At 44.0% G+C, this 24,723-nt stretch overlaps 1 protein-coding gene across 1 annotated transcript in view; it reads right to left on the bottom strand.

The window, feature by feature from the left end:
* DMRT1 (doublesex and mab-3 related transcription factor 1) overlaps positions 1-24,723 on the bottom strand; it is an 85,220-nt gene that overhangs the window by 47,526 nt on the left and 12,971 nt on the right. Inside the window, exon 3 of the mRNA XM_073346247.1 lies at positions 7,769-8,052. Coding sequence (XP_073202348.1) covers positions 7,769-8,052 — 284 coding nt within the window. The remainder of the gene's footprint in view (positions 1-7,768; positions 8,053-24,723) is intronic.

Below are 24,723 nucleotides of genomic sequence, written 5' to 3'. Positions count from 1 at the left end.
TAACGAACTAAACCTCCCATTTATGAAGTGCTTTGAGATCCTTAGAGAAAAGTTGCTATAGACATGTTCAGTCTTATTACATTAGTACTGTTCAGAGTATTTTTGTTCACTTCTAAAACCTACTAAGCACATTCTGCAGGATAAAAAAAAAAAAGAAAAGACAATGACACCATGCCTTGAATTACTTTGATTCTAGCATGGAAAATGCAGGAGACATCTATATCTGTCCTTCCTTGATAGACAAACTTAATTAACCTTTGCTATTCTATTCCAACCTACTGTTTGAGACAAAAGCAATGACCCACAAACAATATGTTACCATCAGAATCTCAACTGCTGCGACATCAAGAGATATAGCCCTATCAGCAGTATCGGAAAATAAACCGCTTAGATTAGCTCTCTAAGAATTATGGATTATATCCATGTCACACATGAGCTGTCAGAAACATTAGGATACTTTTAGCATAAATCTGTAATGTGAAGGGTATCTTATGAATACGGTACATAATATATTGCCCACAGGGCACGTTGGGATGCTTTCGGGTTACTTGTGAAATGCATGTATACATTTAGGTACGTTTCACCCTATGGGTAAGATTCTGACTGTGTATTTTTATAAATGGGATTTATAAAAAGATTTATGAAGGAAAAATTATGCCAAAATAACAGGAGAGAGACACTACAAAAGGTGATGGGAACAACATATTTTAGAGACGGTGGCTATTCTTAGAGTTCACACTTAACTGCTTGATCACAGCTCTGCCTTTGAAACCCACAAAAAAAAATTTCTGGATGCCATGTTTTATAACTTCTTAATAAATGAGGTATTTAGGTCAACAGCCTTAATCACACATTTTAGAATTAACAGTATATTTCTTCTCGGTACAGTAAATTAATTTCTCTGTTTGACCTTGCGTGGTGGTTCTTTCAGATTTTCTGCCTACATTGCCACATGAAGGAATGAAAATGGAGGTTTTTGGAAGTGAACATGGTGATCGTACAAGTTGCATTTTAAAAATAAAGCTTCAACATTTCAGTTTTGGATCCAGAAAGTATCTGAAATCCAGAGGCTTTGTAAAAAGCTTTTTAGAGCTTTCTCCCCTCCCTAACCCTTACTGAAAGTACACTGGCCCACCCTCCCAGCATAACAGAAACCCTCTTCAGAGAAGACCCAGCAGCACTCCTGACCAAACAAGGAGTCTTCTGAAGGAAAGCTGATTGACTTAGCCAGACTTTTGACAAGCCTGGCAGCAGGGCGTGGAAGGATGTAAAAACCTGCGGGGGCCAGGTTTTTACACGTTCAGAAGCCAGCATTATCCTTCTGCTGTGACTGTTGGCGCAGCATTTATCATGATCCACTGCCCTCTTATAGGAGAGAATTTAAGCCTGACTAGATATAAACTGTGCCAATTTTTGTTCTTTAGGTCAAGAAGACTGAAGCCATCTCAACATTTATCGTTTACCTCCAGCTAAACAGGTGTCAGTGGCACTGGTCCCAGAGACAGCAATTCACCAACTTCCATTAAAACATTAACGTGTGCGGACTTGCAGTGCCAATGCTGTTCAGCTCATTTCACTGGTAATTGGACATAAGGCACGAATTTCTGTTACAATGACCAGAGGGAGGGCCCAGTCGCCAAGTGCAGAAATAGAACAAAATGAGATGGATAGTAACTGTTAAGCCTGTTACATTTCTTCCACCTTCCCGCTCTTGTGCACACGCGAGTACTTTTTTGTTTATTAAATAATATTTAACACTCCACATCAGGTCTTATTTGAACATCTGCCTTAAACTGGCAAGAAAACCTGGCTTTAAGGAACTAAAAACATATCAGATAACGCTGCCAGTGTTGCTCTCCTGAACACTACCATCTTCCTTGTGCTTATCATATTGTGACGGACACAGCTTCCTGAGTAATTATATACAAACAAATGAACCCTCCAGAGAAATACCACAAGTCCAAACTTTCCCCCACAGGAATCCAAGCAAGTACATGAGCTCCTGCAAAGAACAAAGACTAATGAAATCTGACATTAATCTACATTAAAAATTCAGTGATTCAGTTTATTTGCCAAATCTCAATGATGCATTAATCTTCTTCCCATCCCACGCACACACTCATGTTCCCTCCCCAATCGCTTTTCCCTGCTCCCTAAATTCATTTTTCTAGCCCCAACAGCAAACAGCTGAGCTACTAAAGCCCTGTCTATACACAAAAGTTGTACTGCTTTAACTATCTTGGTACAGTTAAAGTAGCTCAAGCCTTTCCCCTACCCTCAGCATGGAAATAGTTATTCCGGTATATAAATGTGCTTATATCAGCATAGCTGATTCCCATGTGGGAAGAGGAATAAGTAATAGCGGTATAGGGCCTTCTGTACCCTTAAAAGATTTGCCAATAGAGCTCTCCTGATAAATCCCCTGAGTGGAGACACAACTTGTGTCAGCAAAAAAAGCTTTTCTGCTGGTATATCTGATGCTGGACTGCTAGTTTAACTACATCTACACTAAGGCTTTTGTCAGCATCATTCTGGCAGCAACATAAATAAATAATAAATCATTCCCCCGACCAACATAGCTATGCCCACAAACCTTTTAAATGTAGACCATGACTAACACACCTTTACACCTAGGTAACTGCGTCCACACTAGGAGTTGTACTGGTACGATTTCAACAAAAAATAAAATCACCCTCCCTCACCAAAATCATGAGACTGCAACAAAAACTGTGTGTAGACTTGGTCTATGGAAGTTTCACGGGCATAGCTATGTCATTAGAAGTGTGGAAAAAATCACCCCCTAACTCAGGGGTGGCCAACCTGTGGCTTCGGAGCCACATGTGGCTCTTCAGAAGTTAATATGTGACTCCTCACATAGGCACCAACTCCGGGGCTGGAGCTACAGATGCCAACTTTCCAATGTGCTGGGGGGTGGGGAGGTGCTCACTGCTCAACCCCTGACTCTGCCACAGACCCTGCCCCTACTTCACTCCTTCCTGCAGGGCCCCCGCTCCTTCCTGCCTCCTTCCCTGAGCCTGCCATGCCCTCGCTACTCCTTCTCCCCCCAGAGCCTCCTGCATGCCACAGGAGGCATGGGGAAGGATGGGGAGGCGCTGATCAGCAGGGCTGCTGGCAGGCAGGGGGAGCTGATGAGGGGCGGCTGACGTATTACTGTGGCTCTTTGGCAAAGTACATTGGTAAATTCTGGCTCCTTCTTAGGCGCAGGCTGGCCACCCCTGCCCTAACTGATACAGCTCTGCTGGCAAAAGTCCTAGTGTAGATGCCGCTATACTGAACAAAGTCCTTTTGCTGGGTGACTTATTCCATTTGCGGAACTGGTTTAAGCCACACTGACAAAAGCACTCTTCAGCTAGTATAATTTGCATCTCCACTGGGGGGTTGCCAGTATAACTCTACCAATACATTAAAACCAGCTAATCCTACTACGTGCAGATAAAAACCTTAGTCATCTCCTCTCTTCAGATCTTACTTTAAAAGACTCCTTTAACTTTTTCTTGTAATTGACACTGAAGTTTCACTCACCTTCCTCTTCACCACAATTTCCTATTCTTCCCACACTGGAACTAGTCTGCAGGGAGCTTTCCTTGAATATATGCAATACTGGCCACACATATGCTATACTCAACCACATATTGCAGTGGGAATCTAATTCCCACTTACTTTTAGTCTACTTCAGTGCAAAACACTGCTTTCCCTAATTGCCTGTATGAGAGTCACTGCCCCCCTGTGCTGTAAAGGGTTATCTATCCTATCTCTCATTATAAAGTATTTTATGGTAATTTTCACAATGGCTACTTATAACAGTACGTTTGCACTGTTGTTGCAGGTGTGTTGGTCCCAGGATATTAAAGAGACAATGTGGGCGCAGTAATATCTTTTATTGGACAAACTTCTGTTGGTGAGAGAGACACGCTTTCAAGTTACACAGATGTGAAGAAGAGGTCTTTGTAGCTTGAAAGCTTGTCTCTCTCATCAACAGAAATTGGCCCAATAAAAGTGATTACCTCACCCACCTTGTCTCTCTGTTATAACACTATGTCAGTCACACGATTCTTAACTCTTCAAACAACACCATTCCTTCCTGCAGCTCCGCCACAGAGACAAGCAGCAGGAAAATAGCTGCAGGACCGCGGCCGTGTTCTTAGTGACGTGCTTTCCACTGTCTGGCAGAAGACCTATGTTCAATTTTGGGGCCATTCTCACTAACTTGCCCATTTGAGCCTAGGACAGCTATGCCTGCAACAGGGAGAAGTTAATGCCTCAAATCTCTTAGCAGTGACTTTTGGCCGGAACAGCACTGATGGATTCCAAAAGGATTCTCAGCCAGTCCTTGTTGGCCAGTAAGATGATGGGCCAGATCCTCAGCTGGTGTAAAGTGGTTTAGCTCCACTGTCTTGAACACAGCTGGACCTATACAGACCAGCGGAGGATTTGGCTCAATTAGTGTATTCTGAGTCTCAAGGCAGTGGTGTTAAAGTGTTAGCAAAAGGGTAATAGTCCTCTATGTATGTTACGTTTAATTGTTGTTGTCCGTATCCAACTGCTGTCAATGGCAGAAAAGCGGGCATTTAAAATTTGCAGCTGGCTTAGCTCCGCTAGTAGGAGTTAAAGCTTTTCCAAGACCCAAGGAAATGAAACTGGTGAGGAAACAAAAATCTTGAGTTTCTAAAACAAGAGCTTAACAAAAAAGATTATTCCCCCCCACAAATATTGTTAAAAACAATGCCATATATTTTAAACATCTAGGGCACCGTAACTCAGACGATAGGTAAATGAGACATGTATAAAAGATCTATAACAATACTTAATATCATAGTGAGCCAAAGCTCACCTCAAGCCACAGATACATAGAATTCATGTGTTTAAAAATAATCTAGATTCAACTTTACACTACATGTCAGAACACAGTAGCTTAGATACTATCTCCACTATGCAGTGCATAATGTCTTCCATATAGCTCTTCATGCAGCAGCTAGTTCTCATGCAACTCTTCAGACTACATGCATATTCTGTGTATTATGTCAACTCATGCACCCCTCACTTTCCATTGTTTTTCTCAGTTAGTGAGGCAATCACAGGAAGGATCACTATTTGGTTGGAGGAGTTGTGAACTGCATGGTTGACAGTCCATTTTAATAACATATTGTTCATGATGCAAATATTATGACTTATTATTTTCGTGGCAGTAGCTCTAGGAGCTCCAGCCATGGACTAGGACCCCATTGTGCTAGGGGCTGTACAAACACAGCTTTACACTGAAAGGCAGAACAGATAACATTTTACAAGCTAAATCGTATTGCATCATATCATGGTAACCAAACAAGTAAAACTTGGGTTGAACAAAATTAAGAGCAGTAAACCAATGATACTGCACAGTACTGTCATGAGTGAAATCCAGATCCACCTCCCTGTGTGTGACTTGTCTGAGTATTCTTGAATACAACACTAGAACAGCCTCTAACAACCACTTGGGTGAGGGGCAGCACCAGTTTTCATGTGTGTACACCTATAAGTGGAGGGAGGGAGCAAATCACTCTTGTCTGAAGGAAGCTGTCTCACCATTGAGTTCAGGCACAGGGAGGGCCAGCCAGTTCTTTTCTCAGAAAAACAGGAATGATCTCCGGGGTGAAGGACTTTAAGAGGAAAAAACAGAGCCTGTCATGAAGCCATGGCCTTGAACCTACCCCCTTCCTTCAAGAGTTGCCCTTAATCTGGGTTTCCAAAAGGGCCTTTCCATACGGAGGAAGTGAAAAAAGGATTATGCAGCATTTGGGAAACCTCACTCGAAGAGTATTATAAGTGGGGACAGGAACTATGCTGATGTTTCTAGAACCTACTGTACTGGAACGCAAAACATTTCTAGTGCTGCCCCATAGCTCAAATGTGAATGGATCAAACCTCTCCCTTCAGGGCGATATCTTTTTGTCCCCTTAAAGAAATGAGGATTTTCTGGCAATTTACCTTTTTTTGGGGGGGGGGGGAAGGGGTGTCAGAGTGGAGCCTCTGAAGAAGGAACCTTCTCTTCTCCATGTGGGAATGTCTACACTTGGAGCTGGGAGGAGGGGGTGATTCCCAGCTCACACAGACATATTCATGCTAGCTCCCATCGAGTTTGTACACTAAAAATAGTAGCGTAGCCAGAGTAATGGCCTGGGCTAGCCGTGCCAAGTATATATCCACAGTGTCCAGACTAACACGGCTAACCCATGCTACCCCAGCGACATTATTACTTTTAGAGTGTTAGCACGAGTATGTCTACGAGAGCTGGAAATCAAACCCTTGGCTGTAAGTGTTACTACTGTGTTGTGCACCCTCGTGCTTTGCAAGAGGGAGACAAGTAACCCAGGGAAGTTGGGAGCCATAAAGGGTGTGGCGGCATGGGGAGCACTTCCAAAGGAGGGTGAGGAATATGCAGTGTGAGGTGGAGAGTGGCACTGAGTGACTGCATTTCCTACTCTTGATTTCTCTTTCTCTGACCAGACAACCGCTCACTGTCTCAGATTTTCTTCTTCTTTTTTTTTTTTTGGCCAGTCTCTGACCTCAAATAACCCTTTGGTCCTTCTCCAGACTGGGAAATAGAGCTTGAAAAAAGGTAAAAAATAAAATTGCTACAGGAATAGCTCATTTGGCTTAGGGGGTTCAAAATACAATGAACCGACTGTTTGTGGGCCAACCTGAAACAGCCTCTTTTCCAACTTCACACTTGCAGTTCTGTAGCTGTGTATGTGTAAATCACGCGAAAATGGATATTCACACTGCTGACTGGAAATTTTTCAACAAAATGTTTGCGATGGAAAATGCTGATTTGCTGAAATCGAAACTTTGGTGGGAAAGGATTGGTTGTGAAGAATTTTCAATTCCAAAATTTCTTAAAGAACAGTTTTGCAACTCATTTTTTAAATGAAAAATTCCACTTTTCCTGTTTGAAATGACTTTTCATTTAGAAATTTAAGCTATTTAATTATTTAAAAAAATGTAAAAACATTAAAAAATGGTTGATTTCCCCTTAAGCCCTGCCTACCTCTTTGAACACTCAGGGGTTATATTATTTCCAGTTAAGGGGGAGAGGTTGGGTTTAATGTTGCATATAATAGTGGTACACACAGCTTAAAAGATTCTTCAGGGCTGGCCTACCAAGCACAAACTGTTACATGGAGGAGCCAAGTCCAATTCCCTTCTTCCTGGCAGAGTTAACATTCACATGAAGAACAGCTTTGTGTCATGCTCAACCAATTCTTGCCAGCCAATCAAAGAGTGGCATGGACTGTTTTAGCAGGCTGGGAGGCGGGGTCACTTCTATGTATGGTCTTTGAAGGGGAATAATAAAAGAGAAATGAAGAGAGATCCTAAAGAACACAGCCTCTCCAGAAAGCCACCCTGAGCTCTCAGCCTGGTAAATTTACTAATTATAATGGTTTTATTTGTGGAAACAAACCCTTACTAAATGAATATTTAGTTATAAAAGGAAAATAAAAAGAAATTGAGCGGAAACCCCTTTCAGTTGCATTGACAGCCTGTCACATGGCTTTCATAATGCCTTCGGATCCCAGGACATTTCTTTCTTTCTTTCTTTTTAAATACACCCGAACACACATCTAGAGTCTGGTTCCAATCTCACATGGCTGAGAACTACAGCAACTACAGTGAAGCAAATGGCGTTCCATCAGGGTAAATGAGATTCGAATCAGGCTAATGGACCCCAGCAGATTTCACACAGAATGCCAACATCATTTCTGTTACACAGTACCTGCCATTGGTTTCCTGACTGGCTTGACATGTATGTGGCTGGGAGGCTTCGCAGGCTGTTTTTCACAGGGGACCCTACTAGTGTGCCCCCCATATCACTAGAGGAGGATTCACTGGCCACTGCCATCTGGTACTGGGAATAGTTGTAAAGGTTGTTGTAGTAAGGATACAGAGATGGCTGGTAAAAACTGCTGTAGTAGGTGGAGTCCACAACCAAATCAGATGTGCTCTCCAGATGCCCTCTGCTGGTGATGGAAGGAATGTCCTGAATGAGCATCCGTCCCTCTGAAAAGAAAAAAAAACCATACCACAGCTGGTTATGAAACAGGAGGGTCCATAAAGAATGTTATCTTTCACTAAAAAGAAAAGGAGGACTTGTGGCACCTTAGAGACTAACCAATTTATTTGAGCATAAGCTTTCGTGAGCTACAGCTCACTTCATCGGGTGCATACTGTGGAAACCGCAGAAGACATTATATACACAGAGACCATGAAACAATACCTCCTCCCACGGGAGGAGGTATTGTTTCATGGTCTCTGTGTATATAATGTCTTGGGAGGAGGTATTGTTTCATGGTCTCTGTGTATATAATGTCTTCTGCGGTTTCCACAGTATGCACCCGATGAAGTGAGCTGTAGCTCACGAAAGCTTATGCTCCAATAAATTGGTTAGTCTCTAAGGTGCCACAAGTACTCCTTTTCTTTTTGCGAATACAGACTAACACGGCTATTACTCTGAAATCTTTCACTACGCTGCTTCTCCATCTGCTGGCTCGACAGGGGGTGACAGATCGGAAAAGGTGAAAGCTGACGGGAGGTAGTGCTTGCTGTTCGTTGGAGCGTCAGCAGGCAGATATTCATTCAGAGGCAAGGCTGAGCCTGAAAGACTTCTCCCACTGACTATCTCACCTGAGGCAAAACCGACTAGAAGGTTAGAGATTGGGACAGAACCTCAGCAGGTGTAAACTCGAATGAAATACATTTACACCATTACATTTTAAAAGCACATCATAGCTATATGTCAAGTCTGAATTAACTTAAAAGCAGAAAGATTCTGACCTCAGGCTGACACCGGTTCCCTTCATTCACCCCTTTGGACCTGGTTATCTGCAGGTGACAGTTGGGGCACTCTATAAACATGGCTTTAGAATAGGGGGGAGGACGCGTGTACATGCCACACAAGCTGTGATACCCAGGGGACAGCAGATCGAGCCATGGCAATCCAAACTCTGATTTGTTGGGGGTGGCTAAGACTAGTTTCAGCAGGGACACTCAACCCCTTTCCTCTAGAAACACTCAAAATGCAGCCATGTTTTTCTCAGGCAATCACCCACACCCGAATCCCTTGCACCAGTTTCCATGGCAAGGCAGAAAGAGGTGCTTATTATTTTGTTGCTTCACAGGATTCCTGACTGTGCTCTCAATCTCACTCCTGACTGCTTAGATTGTGGGCTGCCAGCACCACATCCCTCCCCTACTGTCTGAAGAAAGAAGGTTCCATCCTCTTTCCTTCCCCTCCTGCTGAGAAGGGAGTCATGCTCCAACTTCATTCTCAGCTGCTAATGCATGAATGGGTAAGTTCCCATCCCTCTATACTAGCCCAGGGCAGGTTTGGTGTCTTGTGACTCCTCTGAGGGGAGGGGGATTGTCCTTTAATACTTTGCAGTTGCTTAACACCCTTACTCTGTCTCATACACATGCATCACGTCTGTGCAGTTCTCACACAGTCACATGCATTTAAAGGCACTAATATAAGAGTACAGGAAACAATGCTGTAACTTTTCAAGGTATATTATTGATACAGTGGGGAATAGGGCTAAGTACTGAACAAGGGTGTATTTTATCAGAGGCACAAACACTTCAGAACTCCACTACTTGGTTCCGTCATTGAGTCACTGTGGCCCTCTACACTAGGGATGTTTTCCCCCCATTACCAATACCATTTCAGCTTCAGTAGTGTCTGCAACGTTACAATCCTGAATGCAGACAGCTGCTGCTGCTGTTTTTAACACGATGTAGATTAGATCTGTTCTGAGCAGGGTGACATGACAGGGTGCTAACAAGGACAGGGCTGACCTTTCTATTCTAGGCCTTCCAATATTGTAGACACTTTCAGAGCTGAACCAGTGCTAACAATGGTAAGGGAATGTTTATACAAAATCCCTAACGTAGACAGAGCCTGTGTGATCTTGGTCAAGTCACTTAATATTTCTCTGCCCCAGTAACCAACTCTGCGAACTGGACACAACAGTATTTACCTACCTCACATGAACCCTCAGTTGTAAAGCATTATATCTGAGCTCCATTCCAGCTGCAAATGTTCAATAGTACCATTTATTACAGGTTTCAACCCAACCCTGCCTCCCTTCCTGGCTTGAAATTAAGATCCCTCACAATCAACAGTTGTATCACTCCAGGTCTATAGTGCAGTTCCATCCCTGCTGTAACTCCGTTGAGTTCCCTGAGTTTATCTTTGCACATGTCAAAACAAAGCAACTTGCTAATTCAAATACTGTGTGTCTTCTCTCCGTCCTGACTCTCCCAATTCCGAGGCTCTACCTGAATGCAAATCCAGCCATTTGGGCACTTACATTCTGAACATTTCTCAAACCTACACCACAACATTTGTGCAAGTGAGGCGACTAGAGCCCTGCTTAGAGGTATCAGGTCAGGTAAGCAGAGACCTTTCCTATATAGCTCTATTATTGCACCTCCATCCCAGTTTTTGGTGCTGTTGTTATTCCACGCCTGTCTCTCTGCTCAGCAGAGTCTGCCAGTTTTATCTCCAAGTTCATCCCCTCCGGGACTTTGGCGAAATCCGAACTCAGGTGACTGGAACTGAAAAGCTAGTCAATCACACAAATCCCTGGACTACCTTGACCCCAAACTTGGCTTTTGAATAATATCCCAGCCAGGCTGTTCGGCTTCGCATACTACTTGTCAAACAGCCAAATGTAATGTCCTCCATCCTTTCCCCTGCTGGGATACAGATTTTACAGGAGATAGATGGTAAGGCAAGGCAGACTTGGCTGGCTGGGGCACTTTGTGCCTGTCGAGGGACGGAGCAAGCATACGGGGGTGGGGGGAAGGGGTTATTCACATGCAGCACTTGCTGCACTTTTAGAAAGGGTGCTGTGGGGTCCTATAGCCCCAGCAACAGGCTCCTGGTGCTTGCAAAGGTCTTTCATGGTGGGAAGGGCTGGAGCAGGGGTACAGCCGTGGTCATGCCCCAAATCCCTCAAACACACCCCTTCTGGGTGGTCAGTACTGCTGGCAGGCCTACTGCTCTCCCTTCCCAGAAAAGAGGCACTGGGTGCAGCATTATGGCTGCCTCTTTCAAAGGAGCACAAAGAGAGCTAATAGCTTCATGCATGTTCTTCCCCCTCTACAGCATACCCAGGCTGGGCAGCCATAATTTGGAGTTTACTGAGTTAAGGGGTTGACTTGCCAACACCCTCTTTTTTCCTGATGTGGTTGTGCTGTTATCCCTGGTGGCTTAGTGCTTGGGCCCCATGATGAATCTATTGGTCTGGTCCCTTGTGTCTCTTCTGCCATCTCTTGCTCTCTAATAATCTGTACAATCCTATGAGCTGCTCTTTTAAGACTCATCAGTTCGCCGGTTCACTCACCCAACCACTCACCCACATGCATAAATCCCAAACTGTCAGATGCCTGGGATGTTTTTCTTTCATGAACATGAAATTATAGAACCCACATTTCTTATAACGGGCCTGACAAACATCCCCCATGAGCTACAGCCAGAGGGCTGGGAAGCACTCCTAACAACACACCAGAAAAGCAGGAGACATGGAACATAAGAAGAAAGTTCAAGGACAGTATAACAGCCTCCCCTGGCTGGAGCAACTCCTAGTGACTGCAGTGGGCTTTGGAGCAGACCCAAAAAATGCTCTTGCCACATGAGATAAGGCAGAAGAGTGAGGCCTCAGTGAGGTCTCATGGCGCTACCGTGTTATATTCCAAAAGATGTAGGAAATCGCAATATCATGCAAAGAGCAGCTGAGAACTAGCACAGGCTCCAGCCAACTCCTGCACCCTGGATTTAAAACCTAAGCACTTTTCTTTGCAACCATGCATGGTGACTGGTTACTGCCTTTCCCTGGAGTATTCTTGGCTAGATTCAGGGCTGCATGTCCTCAGAGATACAACACAGAAGGCATAGCTTTATGGCATCTTTGCACCACCTGGATTCTGGGCTACTGTTGCGGCCCAAAATGGCCTTTGGTGAAAGTTGGAGCAGCCTCAGGGATTACTCTGATTCACAGCACACTTGTGCTGGTGCTGGCTGCTCTGAGACCTAGGACCACAAGCATCTTCCTGCTCCTGGTATACACCAGACGCTGGGGCTGCAAGGAGACACTTGCTCCTACGATGCTGGTGTTCCCTGGGAATTCTCTCTCAGAATGGTGTGCCCCTGAATGACGCACAGGGGCAAGATTAGGGACCAGAATCAGGCCCTCTACCTTTAAAATACTTAACCACATCTTCTCCCTGTATTTTCCTTCTATTTCCCTGACTGAATTTGTATCCCCTCAAGCAAAGCTGGACACTACACTTCCAAAGGAGAGGATTTTGTGTTTGAAGGAGAGACTTTTAGGCATTTAATCTGCCTGCATCTCTACCAGCTCTTAAACTAAACAGGGTCAGGATGAGAGACTCCCTAATTGGGAGAGCCTCAAGGGAAAGCTAGGTGCTGGTGGGGGTGGTTACTCAGTCGCTGACCCATTCCATTGAGTTCCAGCATAGTGCTGGAAGTGCTGTACTGGTTAGGAACTGTGTTGTACATCAGATTGAAAACCAAGTCCTTGCCCACTCGTTGTCAGTAAAGGACCCCCAGTGCTGAATTTATTAAAGAGGAGTTGTCAGGCAGGTTGCATTCTGCTAATTACAGCCTGCCTAGATCAACCCCGTGGTTTTCATTTAATAAGCTATTTTTCGTCTGTTTCCCCCAAATAAAACTCTCGGCACTTGTACAGTGCTGCTGGCAGATTGGCTGCTGCTTTCTCACGCCAGACAACGACTGTCTCAAGCATTTCTGCGGAGAACAAAGTGATCTCTGCACATGAGGGGTGCATCACGCCAGTGGGAGCTCAATATTAGGCACAATGCTCCAAGGAGAACAACTGATACTACATCTTTTAACCAGCTGCCTCATGTGCTCCCAACTCTGCCCTTCCCTGCACCCTTGGGAAGGTTAGTGGTTGCTGCAGGTGCTAGCCTTATACTGTCCTTGGTTGTCCCTGGTCCCCGTGCTTGGGAACCAGGAGAGGTTCCTTACACCCTCTCCCTAGTCCTGTGCATGCGTGCAGGACCAGGACCAGCCTTGCCCTAAGTCTACGAAGTATTCTCGGAGTTCAGATGCTGCATAGGTATAATCTTCTACCAGCCTTGTTAAGGTACAGTAGTAATTTGTGCAACTGTAGCCAAAATGGGTTCAAGAACACTGGGTTCAACACTAAAGCAAAGCTGCAACCCACCAATGCACAAGTATGAGGAGAGAGGAGTTGGAAAAATCTTCCTCAGCCTTCAGGTCACTGAGGAGGGCACGCCTTATGGCCCCACACGTGTCCTCCCCGACACTGGTCAGTGATGCTGGCACACCATACAGCACCACCTGCCTCTTTCTGCCCACCAGCGCCCATGCCATGTGGCGCTGCCCACGTCTTTCCCCCGTACTGGTCACTGATGCAGGCACGCAATAGGGTGCCATCTGCCTCCTCCCCTCACTGGTCCCTGATTCATGTACACCACACATGATTCATGTACACCACATCTTCCCCCAGGCCAGTCTCTAATTCGGGCTTGCCATACAGTACCACCCCCCACACCCTCCCTCCCATCTGGCGCCCTTATCAAGATGATGTTATCACTTCCCATTCTAGTCCTCATAAGCTGTACTTGATCACTAAGCTCACTTCTACCTGTTTACTTAGCCTTATACAGTATTTCTGCTACTTTTGTGCACTGAAGGATGTGGTGTGAAATATGACCCACTTTGAGATGAAGATCAATATACCTCATGATAAATACTATTATTGATCTTTCAGTGTTGTACACGGCTCTTCAGGTCTATGGCATATTAACAGTAATTAACCAGTAATTCATTTCAGGAGGGTTGAGATTTTTTTTTTTAAAAGAGGCAAGATCCTGGGTCAGCCACACCTAAGAGTCCTATATATCCACATCCCTATGACAGGCCCAGGTCCCATGCCTCTACTTAGCCACATGCTTTAAAATAGTGCACCAGATCAACAGTCAGAATATATCAGCATAGTATCATTCACTTCAACAGAGCTATGCCAACTTTTGGTTAAGAGTGATTGTTTTCATCACAGTAATGGTTCTATTTTACCACAAGCCAACTTCTATCACAGGAAAGAATCAGCCAAAACCATCTGAATAATTATTCATTCTTGAAATACTTGTCTTCAGCCCTCATAAGAGTCTAGGATCTGCACTTGAGAATTTCCCCCCTGCTCAGTTGAATGCATCCTAACTGCCCTATTAACCAGCCTGGCAATGCTGCCCCGGCTGTGTGTTAGTTCAATTCATGGCTGGCTCTGAAGTCGGACAGTAGCCTTGAAAGAGGCTGGTGTGAAATCACTCCCTAAAGTAATAATCAGAAATGCTGGAACAATATGTTTCTCCCACCAGACAGTCATGACAGAGCTATTTCAGATGTCAAACAAAGCTGGCACCATTAACTATTTTCTGCTTAGCCATCAGTGTTCTTTTGACTGGGGGGTGTTGGAACAAAACCAAACCCTCACGTTTGTTCTGCCTTTAAAAATAAACTTAGCCTCTGAAAAGAACATTTCTGTGCTATTTCCCTTGTAAATTAGGGATTTGTTTTTGTTCCAGTGCTGAACTTTTAGCTCACTATAAAGTTAATGTGCTAGACAATGTGCATTCCAGGCAAGGCTGTGGGGCTGTGTATTTTCTGCCACCCCCCAAAATAGGCCATTATCCGTAATTACCCATTACCATGCATAATTATTTCTTCGAGCCTGGTTTCCGACCCCCAGGACTTTATGCCTTTACAGCTCACTGCACTATCTTATCAGATTTGTTAAGGAAGCTTTTCTGACCTTTAGAGCACTTGTCACTGTGCATACAAAAGCCGGCAGTAATTTGTTTAAGCATGTAGCATGTGATTTATTATGCATACCCTACAAAGGTATGTAACACATGGAGCAGTCTGAAACATTGCAAATCCCCCTCACCCCCCAAAAAATGTTTCTGTAATATTTTTTCTCTCTGTTAATAAAGGGCGGGCAGGAGGGTGGGACAATCCTCTTTAGCCTAAGCTGGGAAGTATAGTAGCAACAAATAGGTATGCCTGAATATTAGATCCTAGAGGTGCCAGCTGGCCTATTCTTCAACTCCACCTCTCCCTGTCTCTCATCCCAGTCCCATGAGCTTGATTCTTTCTTCACTTAGGCCAGTTTTACCTCAGTATAACTCTGTTGAGCCTGATTCTTATTTACACTAAGGCCCTTTATACTGTTCTGGCAGCGTAAAGAGGCCCTAATGTGGGTGTAAATTACATTTATGTCTAATTTAAGGCCCCTTTACACTGCCAGAGCAATGCAAAGGGGCCCTAGTGTAAATGAGAGTCAGGCCCAATTGGCTTCAGTGGAGTCACTCCTTATCTATACTAGTGAAAGTGACTGGAACATCAGGACTTCTGTGTTTACCTCCCTCAGACATCTAGCTAAGGGCCAGAGTCTGATACTTACCATATGGCCTGGTCTACTTTTAAAAGCTAGTATGGCACAGCTATAGTGCCAACCTAAACCCTGGTGTTGCTGCACCTAGATGGATGGAAGAATGCTTCTGTCTACCTAGCTACCTTTGCTCAGGGAGATGGAGTTCCTGTAGTGCTGGGAAATCCCCTTCTGTCACTGAAGAGAGTCTCCATTATGACTCTACAGGAGCACTGCTATGGAGCCAGAGCTATGCCACGGCAGCACCGGCACTGTAGCTGTGGCCTGAGTACGGGTAACATCTTACCCCGTAAGTAGTCCCACTACTCCATGAGTAAGATACTAGTCACTGAGTCAGGGTGGCAGACTCTGATCCTCCATGAGAAGAAGCTGTCTCCAGAAAAAGCTATTTACCCAGAAAAATAAATGAATTAAATAACAGGGGAGGGAGGGGAGGAACTGACTCCCTAAGACATGTTTCTGATTTTTTTTAAATCATTTTACGATGACTCTACAGAAATAAATTTTGGAGGCGCTTTCTTTCTAATGCCCAATTTTCAGGTGTTTATAACTTTCTGGAGAAGTTCTCAGGCTTGTTCTTAGCCCAAAGGTGAATTTAAAATAACGAGAACATTAATTTATTGTTAAAGAAATTCCAATAAAAAGCCAGTTGGCCATTTTTAAATTACAGGATGAAAGTGGAGTTTTCCCCCCTGTTTTAAGAAACTTCTCAGATGCTGTTCCTGCACTCCACTAGCTCAAAAAAATCCCTCACGATGGCCGTGCTTTGCACAAGCACAAATGGCTACACACGCATGGCACGGAACCATGAATCAAGCCCGACAGGTGTGCAATGGTGTAGCTTCGTCGGTGCAACCCTCCCCCCTCTCTCCCCCGCCCCGCCAAAGCCCAATGTATAAAACAAAGGTATTCAAGACCCTTAAAAGGATTGCTTAAATTAGGCTCTCTGCAGACATGGAGATCTACCTCGGCCATTTTGCTCCTACTATGAAGCGAGAGTGACAGAAGCCAATGCGCGACATCTCTGGATTTCTCCCCACGCTCAAGGAAATGACAATCCCATTAGGACTGGTTGATGCAGGTAACTCAAAGCATTCACATTTATAACTGCATGCTAAGTGGCAGAACACACGGACTAGAGACATGAATGGAGCTTGTTTAGCAGCAGAGGAGCTTGCACTTGTTCATTTCGACCTTTACACAGTAGGCCACACTTCTACCCTTGGAAGGAATTATTACTGAGGGCCAGTCACTGACATCCTAGTGCACTGAGAGAGTTAAAGGGCAATTGTACTCTGTCTCTGGGAAAATGACATTGTGGGGTTCCTGGTTCCTTGTCTTTCAATACTCCTGCTCAAATACGCAAAGCTTACAAATGAAAGGGTGTTTTTTTTTTCTAACTGCCAGCCTTGCAATCTCAGCCAAGCTAGGGGTTTTCCCTTCTTGCCCATCATCACCTGTAACAAAGGTTCTGCAGGCTAACCTGTGCCCTTGGCGATGCCTCTGCAGCCCCAGGGTCTTCAGATGATGCCTTCAGTGACACAGGTCCAAGCCTGTTCCCTTCAATGGATTTGCACAGATGTAACTGATTGGAACCTAATAAATAATTCTATTGTTGATGCACATGCAGGAAAATAATTCAGCTCTCTCAAAGCTGTGCAGGGCAAACAGGAGCAAAATGGAGCAAAAAGGTACTATTGTCCAAAAGTTATTAGATATTGCTCTCAATACACACACAGGGAGCTGATCTGTTTGGTAAGAAGGTGCCAGTTTTACACAGCCACTTTTCAAAGTCTTTAAAAAAGGGCACAATGGAAGTATTATAGCCTTTCCAGGCCAGCTGTTATTCCACTTCAGCTCCAATATACAGGGACATACTTAACTGCTGCACCACTTCCTTATCTAACAACGTCTTTTTGAGGCGCATCCCACCTGGCAACTCCTACCTCATCCTTATCTCTTCTCACTCTGATGCTAGCCCTTAAGACAAACAACCACTGATTAAGAATGTCTTCAAGTGATTTTTTTGACAACTCTCGAAAATATCTGGCATGTCCAGCCACACAGTCAGCGAGGGTGAGAAGCAATACTGCTAATTCTGTAAAGATTATCAAAAAGGCACAAGCATCATGTGAAGGCTATCAGGAGAAAGCAGTCTGTGGGCAGGAGCTGGCTTTATCCGTAAAGACGTCAATGCCTAAACTCTTATGTTTCTCAAGGTTTATTCTACTCCCAGAAACAATACTCATTTTATACTGAAGGAATGAATATTATTTTCCCCCTCCTACAATAATGTTGGAGTCATTATCTTGAGTTTACCAGCATAAGCAAATGCTTTCTGATATACAGTTTTTTTCAAGTTTGAGCTAAAATTAAGTTTTAAACCAATGTCAAATAGACTATATTTTTCTTGGCAAGAAAGGTGCAATATAAATTAAGAAATTAATTAAAAAGCAAGATGTGAAAAAGAACACTATTAAGATTGCAAGGTAAAGCACTCAGAAGGAGAACAGGGCAACATTTGTTGGACAAATAGTTTATTTGCCAAAAAATGCAGTTTCAGGTCAACTGAAACTATCGGTGAATTTGTGTTTAGTTTGTCAAATAGTTTCTACCGAACTGAAAAAGTCAAAACAGCTTGTTTTGGCCCAATTAATTTCATTCCGATTTTCAGCATTTTGACAGAAGCATAGTAAAGGATTCACAAAATGGCCAGAGGCAGTTGCTTTGGCACCTCCCTTGTACACATTAGCTCAGTGGTTAGGGGACCAATGTGGGAGACCCAGATTCAATTCCCCCCTCTGTCTGATGTGGAGAAAGGATCTGAATTTGCATCTCTGCTATTGCAGGAGAGTGCCCTAACCACTGGACTGTGGGATATTCTGGCATGTGGCTTTCTCCTCTTGAAGCTGTTCTACTATTTATGAATAATTAAATAGTCACTGGAACAGGGATTTGAACTTGGGTCTCCCATATCCTAACTAAGTGCCCTAACTACCAGACTATGCTGACAGAATGGTCCCTAACGTTTTTTTTATCCTGTGCAGGTTAGAAGATCCCTGACCCTGTTCTAACCTATGCTGAAAGCTAAACTTGCCCCCAGAATCAAGGTGACCCAATTTCTGGAACTTCCTTAGTGCCCCAAGAATTATTGAAAAAGAAATCAACATTAGTGGTTCAGAGAGATCCTTGGCCATCTCTTTCAAAACTCTTGGATACAAGTTATCTGCACCCGCTAATTTAAAATGTCTAGTTTTAGTAGCTGCTGTTTAACACCCTCCTTAGTTTTTGTTAGAATGGAAAGTATTTCATCTTCATCATATAATGTGACTTCATCATCTGGCATTTCCACAGGTTTAGAACAGGAACATTTATTGAAACCTCCTTCATTTTCTGCATTACTATTGACAATTCTACCATTTCCATCAAATAATGGTCCAATATTACTATTAGGATTCCTTTTGTTCTCATCATACTTTAAAAAAGTCACTGTAAGGTCTGTAGTTCACTTTAAACGACAAAAACTATTTTAAAAGGCAAAACAATTTGAGAAAATAACAAGGAGGCAGGAGGGCTGGCCAGTGGGTGGGACACTGTACGTTCGGAGCTTCTCAGTTGTGCATTTATTTACATCCAACTCCTCCTGAAGTCACTGGAAACACCCCCACTGATTTCAGTGGAAGTGGATTGGGCCCAATTTGTTCATCCTTAAGCATGCACCTCTCAAAAAAATCTACTGCATGTGTTCAGTATGCAACATTAAAGTATTCCTAATTTTGTTAAATTATAAAAAGCAATTTCCCCCCAAATCAAATAAAGACACCAGTCCTGATAGTTGACATATTATAGTCCTTCTCCAACTTACAAGGTGAGAGAGACAAGGTGGGTGAGGTAATATTTTTTATTGGACCAACTTCTGTTGGTGAAAGAAACAAGCTTTCGAGCTATGGACCAGAAGAAGAGCTCTGTGTAGCTCGAAAGCTCATCTCTCTCTGCAACCGAAATTGATCCAATAAAAGTTATTACCTCACCAGTAGTTGATCCAATAAAAATACTACCTCTCATATACTGTCTCTCTCATATACTGGGACCAACATGGCTACAACAACACTACAAACAACTTACAGAGTTGTCAGCAGTTTGTTACATTGCTGAGTAAAAAGGCGTAATTCAAAAATAACTGACATTTTGCTCAAACTTTCACACATAAAAAAATTCACCCTTGGACAGAGAGCAAGCATTCAAAATTTCTGACTAAGTCCCTGATCCTCCAAACTCATGCACACTTGTAACTTAATGCATAGGGATATTTATACTCAATGGGATTGTTCATGTGCATAAAATTACCAACATGTAGGAGTGTTTGCCTGACTGGGGCCCAAAAGGTTAGTGTTTTAGAAAATTATGAGCATGTAAAATAAGGGGTTATAATGAAATGTAGTTTTCAACCTCACTGCACTTGCTATGAGCATGACGTGTGTGTGTGTGTGAGTGAGTGAGTGAGAGAAAACTACAAATATTTAAATTTACTATAATATAACATATGAGAATTAAATTTTTAATAGGAACATCGGTTAAATAATGCAAGAACTTCTTTTAAAAAAAGGAAGAAATATTATGGAAAAAGAAATTGGGAAAGAAAACTAAAAGCCCAGACAATGATAAAAAAAACATCCTGCAGATTCAGAGGAGCAAACACAAGAGGAGGAGAAACAAAATCAGTATGGATTTAAGTCATTAACAAGATCAAAGAAAACATTATTAGGGAGGCATAGCTTTACAAGTATCTGAGATAGAAGACCTTGGAGGAAATATGACTGGGATAAAATCGTTATAGCTCACACTAAAAATAACAAAGGGAGTAAGCTTATGGTCGGAATGCTAGAGACCACTTGATTAGAAGCAACATGATGACAGAAATCCAAAAGGTTTCTGAAAAACACCAACTAGTAATAATGGGAGGGGTTTTTTTCTTTTTATTATGCAGACACACTCTTGGTAGCGATATGACTAGAAATGGTATAGAACCATCTATATGTATATAGTGGCCTGCATTAGTGAGTGCAAATAACTTGCACACACAATTCTTGTACGTGTATGCAAGTGTATGCAAGTGATAGAATTTATACTTGCAAAAACATGTGTCCATGAAAATGCAAACTGACCGCAAACGACTTTTGTTCATGCACAATCTATCAGTTACATACAAAAGCAATAATGCACAGCAACCGAGGGCCAGATCTTTGGAGCTATGATGTTTTGCAGCAGCTGAGGATCTGGATCTGAGTGTGTAAATGGCCTGTGTATACAGAGAAACCTGGTAGCGACCTCTCTGAAAATTTAGCCAAAGGTATCAAGGAGAATTAGAAAGGAAGTTAGGGCCAATTTTTCAAACAGGGTGCCTAAACTGAGACACATAAAAACCATATTTAAATATCTAAATAAATCAGCTGATTCAAAGCTCTTGATACCCTGCAGCTCTCAATGGTTCAGAGTCAACAGAAATTAGGCTGTTTATTTAGCTGCATAAGTCTAGATCAGGGTGGCCAACCTGTGGCTCCGGAGCCACATGCGGCTCTTCAGAAGTTAATGTGCGACTCCTTGTATAGGCACCAACTCCGGGGCTGGAGCTACAGGCGCCAACTTTCCAACGGCCCAGGGGGTGCTCACTGCTCAACCCCTGGCTCTGCCACAGGCCCTGCCCCCATTCCACCCCTTCCCCACCCCCCGAGGCCTGCCGTGCCCTCACTCCTCCCGCCCCCTCACTCCCGAGCCTCCTGCATGCCACGAAACAGCTGATGGGGAGGAAGGGGGAGGCGCTGACTGGTGCGGCTGCCAGTGGGTGGGAGGTGCTGGGAGAAGGGAGCTGATGGGGGGGCTGCTGACGTATTACTGTGGCTCTTTGGCAATGTACATTGGTAAACTCTGGCTCCTTCTCAGGCTCAGGATGGCCACCCCTGGTCTAGATTTATGGGTGCCTATAGCAAGGCACCCAAGTTTGAAAATGTTGTCCTTAATTTTATGCAGCACAGAAGGTATGATTAAATGCAAAAACCCACCTTCCTTTACAAGCTGGGCACCTAAGTAGATATGAGCCTTCAAAAATCTCCTCCTGGATGTATGGTGGAATACCATGTGCGTAGGAATTCCATGAACTGATTGATCTAGTCAAATTTGTAATTTTGACTAATAGGAGAGCAAACACAAGTGAAAACAAGGACAATACACTTCAGAGAGGAAGGACTGTATGGTACTAGGGTCTTTAAGGGTTGAGTTTCCCAGGCAGAGTCTGGGTGGGGTGCTCTTATCACTATTAACAAACAGCTGGAGTCAGACAGCAAATAAAGTAGAGCAAGCATTGTGTGATCATAGACTGAACACCACAGTTAAGACAAGTTTAGGGAAGGGGTGAATGTGAATAAGCATCAGAAAGAAAAAATCTAGAAAGAAAATGTTCAAAGCTAAGCTAGTGGTCACATAGACCATCTAGCAATAAATACACTAAATATGAAATAAGGGCCAATATGATAAATAAGTAGGCTTGGAAGAACTAGGTTTTGATCAGTAAATGTTGGTAAACATTGATTTCACAGTACACTCAAACCGATGCAGAAATATTTCCATTGATAATTCTAGAAATTTGCAGATACGCAAAGCAGGAAAAATGCTGATTGCGACCTTCTTAGAATTTCAAACTTTGTATATTTTTACATGTGATGTTGACCCCCCACAATTATATGCAGCTGTGAAAATTTAAAATCGATAAAAATTGAAAAAAATGCTTAAAAATAAACATCAGTATTATCTGTCAAAATTATAAAACAAATAAAAATCAAATTCTGCCAAGCCTTTAAATAAGTAGGGTCCTACCCAATTCACGGTCCATTCTGGTCAATTTCATGGTCGTAGGATTTTAAAAATCATAAATTTCATGATTTCAGCTATTTAAAGCTGAAATTTTATGGTGTTATAATTGTAGGGGTCCTGATCCAAAAAAAAGTTGAGGGGTTTGTCGCAAGGTTATTGTAGGTGGCTTGGCGGTGCTGCTACCCTTACTTCTGCCCTGCTGCTGGCGGGGCGCTGCCTTCAGAGCTGGGCACCTGGGCAACAGCTGCTGTTCTCCAGCCACCCAACTCTGAAGGCAGCGTAGAAGTAAGGGTGGCAATACCACGACCCCTGTAAAATAACCCTGTGACCCTCCCTGCAACTCCTTTTTGGATCAGGACCCCCAATTTGACAAATGCTGGTCTCCCCCGTGATATCTGTATAGTATAGGGTAAAAGTACACAAAAGACCAGATTTTTACAGGGGGAGACCAGATTTCACAGTCTGTGAATTTGGTAGGGCCCTATAAATAAGGAAGGACTGTCAAAAAGTAAACAGAAAGAACCAGGATTTGTGAAGTATAAAATATGGGGCAAAGAAACAAATGGGACAGTGCCAGGATTTAATTAAGAAAGTGTGCAATAATCTTGTAGTCTCCACTTTTAATCTTGTTTTTTCTAAAAAAACCAACAAACATTAGCAAAACACCACACATTCAGATAAATAATAGGAAAAATTTCAAGGGCACGGGAAGGAACAAGAGGTTAGCCACAGAGAGATTAATAATACAGTGTCCCGGTAAAAAATTATAATGGACCAAAATTCTTTGTCTCAGTGTTTATAACATATGCCAAGAACAGGTAACCCCCCAAATTCGGATGCAAATCTACTACCAATATCAGATTATGGGGGCAATTTTCAGAGGCACAAAGCACAGACAGGCAACCAACTCCCACTGGCTTTCAACGGGAGCCAGACACCTAGGGCAGATCCTTTGCTGGTGTAAATTGTCACCATTGAAGTCAATGGAGCATGATGACAGCTTACCCCAGCTGAGGATCTCTCTCATCTGTGCCTTTGAAAATCTCACTATATGTCAGAAAGGCTGATCCAAAAGGTGCTGCAGACTCAGAGAAGCCCAAGTAAAAGAGGATCCACCATAATGTTCTGAAAAAAACAAGGAAATAATTTATCAGCATTTCCCCCCTGTATTAATCAAAGAAAGCCCTAGTAAAAGGAAACCTCTGAAGTACAGCAGGACCCAGGGAAAAGAGCCTCAGCACCAGCATGTGCCTTGGGTACTCCAAACACACTTATCCAGCCCCTGGCCAACGACAGCAAGATTTAGAGGCGTAGCAGCAGATGCAGCTCGCTGTTCCCACCAGTGAGAAGTATGGCCCTGGTGCATTCACACTGTGTACAAACCCACTGGCTCCTCCTCCATTTCCATATGGCAATGCAGACAGCTCTCCCCAGCATATGCATCAGGGTGACGAATCCCCTTAACAAGCTCTTCTCTGGAGTTGGCGGGAAAACAGTTTTTAGCGACCTTCCTCCCCACTATCTCCCCCACATTGTTTAACTAGTTTTTCAAAAAGTTTTGAAATTTCATCAGAAATGTTCAAGCAAGTTGAAAACTGGAAAAGAAAGTCATGAACATTTTACCCAAGATTTCCACTTGGACAATTTCAGTCTTGCTATAGTTCTGCTGCATTAGTATTTCCACAATGTTGTCTGGGCCTTAAGCAAGCATATGTGATACTTCAGGATTTAGGGGAGGGAGGGAGGGAGGGAGATATATATATGTAAATCTGTATGGAGGCCCGGGTAGGGAAGGATGTGCCTCCCCAAACAGCCTGGCCCCCACCGCCTATCCGCCCCCTCCCACTTCCCACCCCCTGACTGCCCCCCTCAGAACTCCCGACCCATCCAACCCCTCCCCACTCCTTGTCCCCTGACCGCCCCCTTCCAGGGACCCTGACCGCCCCCTGACAGGCCCCCCTGGGACTCCCACTCCCTGACAGCCCCTCCCCCTATCCAAACCCCCGCTCCCTGACAGGCCCCCCAGGACTCCCACGCTTATCCAACCCCTGTTCCCTGTCCCCTGACTGCCCTCTGGAACCCTCTGCCCCTTATCCAACCCCCTGGCCCCGGCCCCCTTACCGTGCCGCTCAGAGCAGCACGTCTGGCAGTCGCGCCGCCCGGCCAGAGCCGGACACACTGCTGCACTGCCCTGCAGGAACACGCCGCCCAGCCACCCAGAGCACTGTCCACGCAGCGGTGTGACTGCGGGGGAGGGGGAACAGAGGGGAAAGGGAACAGCAGGGGTGGGGCCAGGGGTGAGCCTCCCTGGCTGGGAGCTCAGGGGCCGGGCAGGATGGGGCCC

This window comes from Lepidochelys kempii, chromosome 5 (assembly GCF_965140285.1).
Source record: "Lepidochelys kempii isolate rLepKem1 chromosome 5, rLepKem1.hap1, whole genome shotgun sequence".
Classification (NCBI taxonomy): Eukaryota; Metazoa; Chordata; order Testudines; family Cheloniidae; genus Lepidochelys; species Lepidochelys kempii.
Note: the sequence above shows the minus strand (reverse complement) of the source record. Positions and strands in the feature narration are given on the sequence as shown.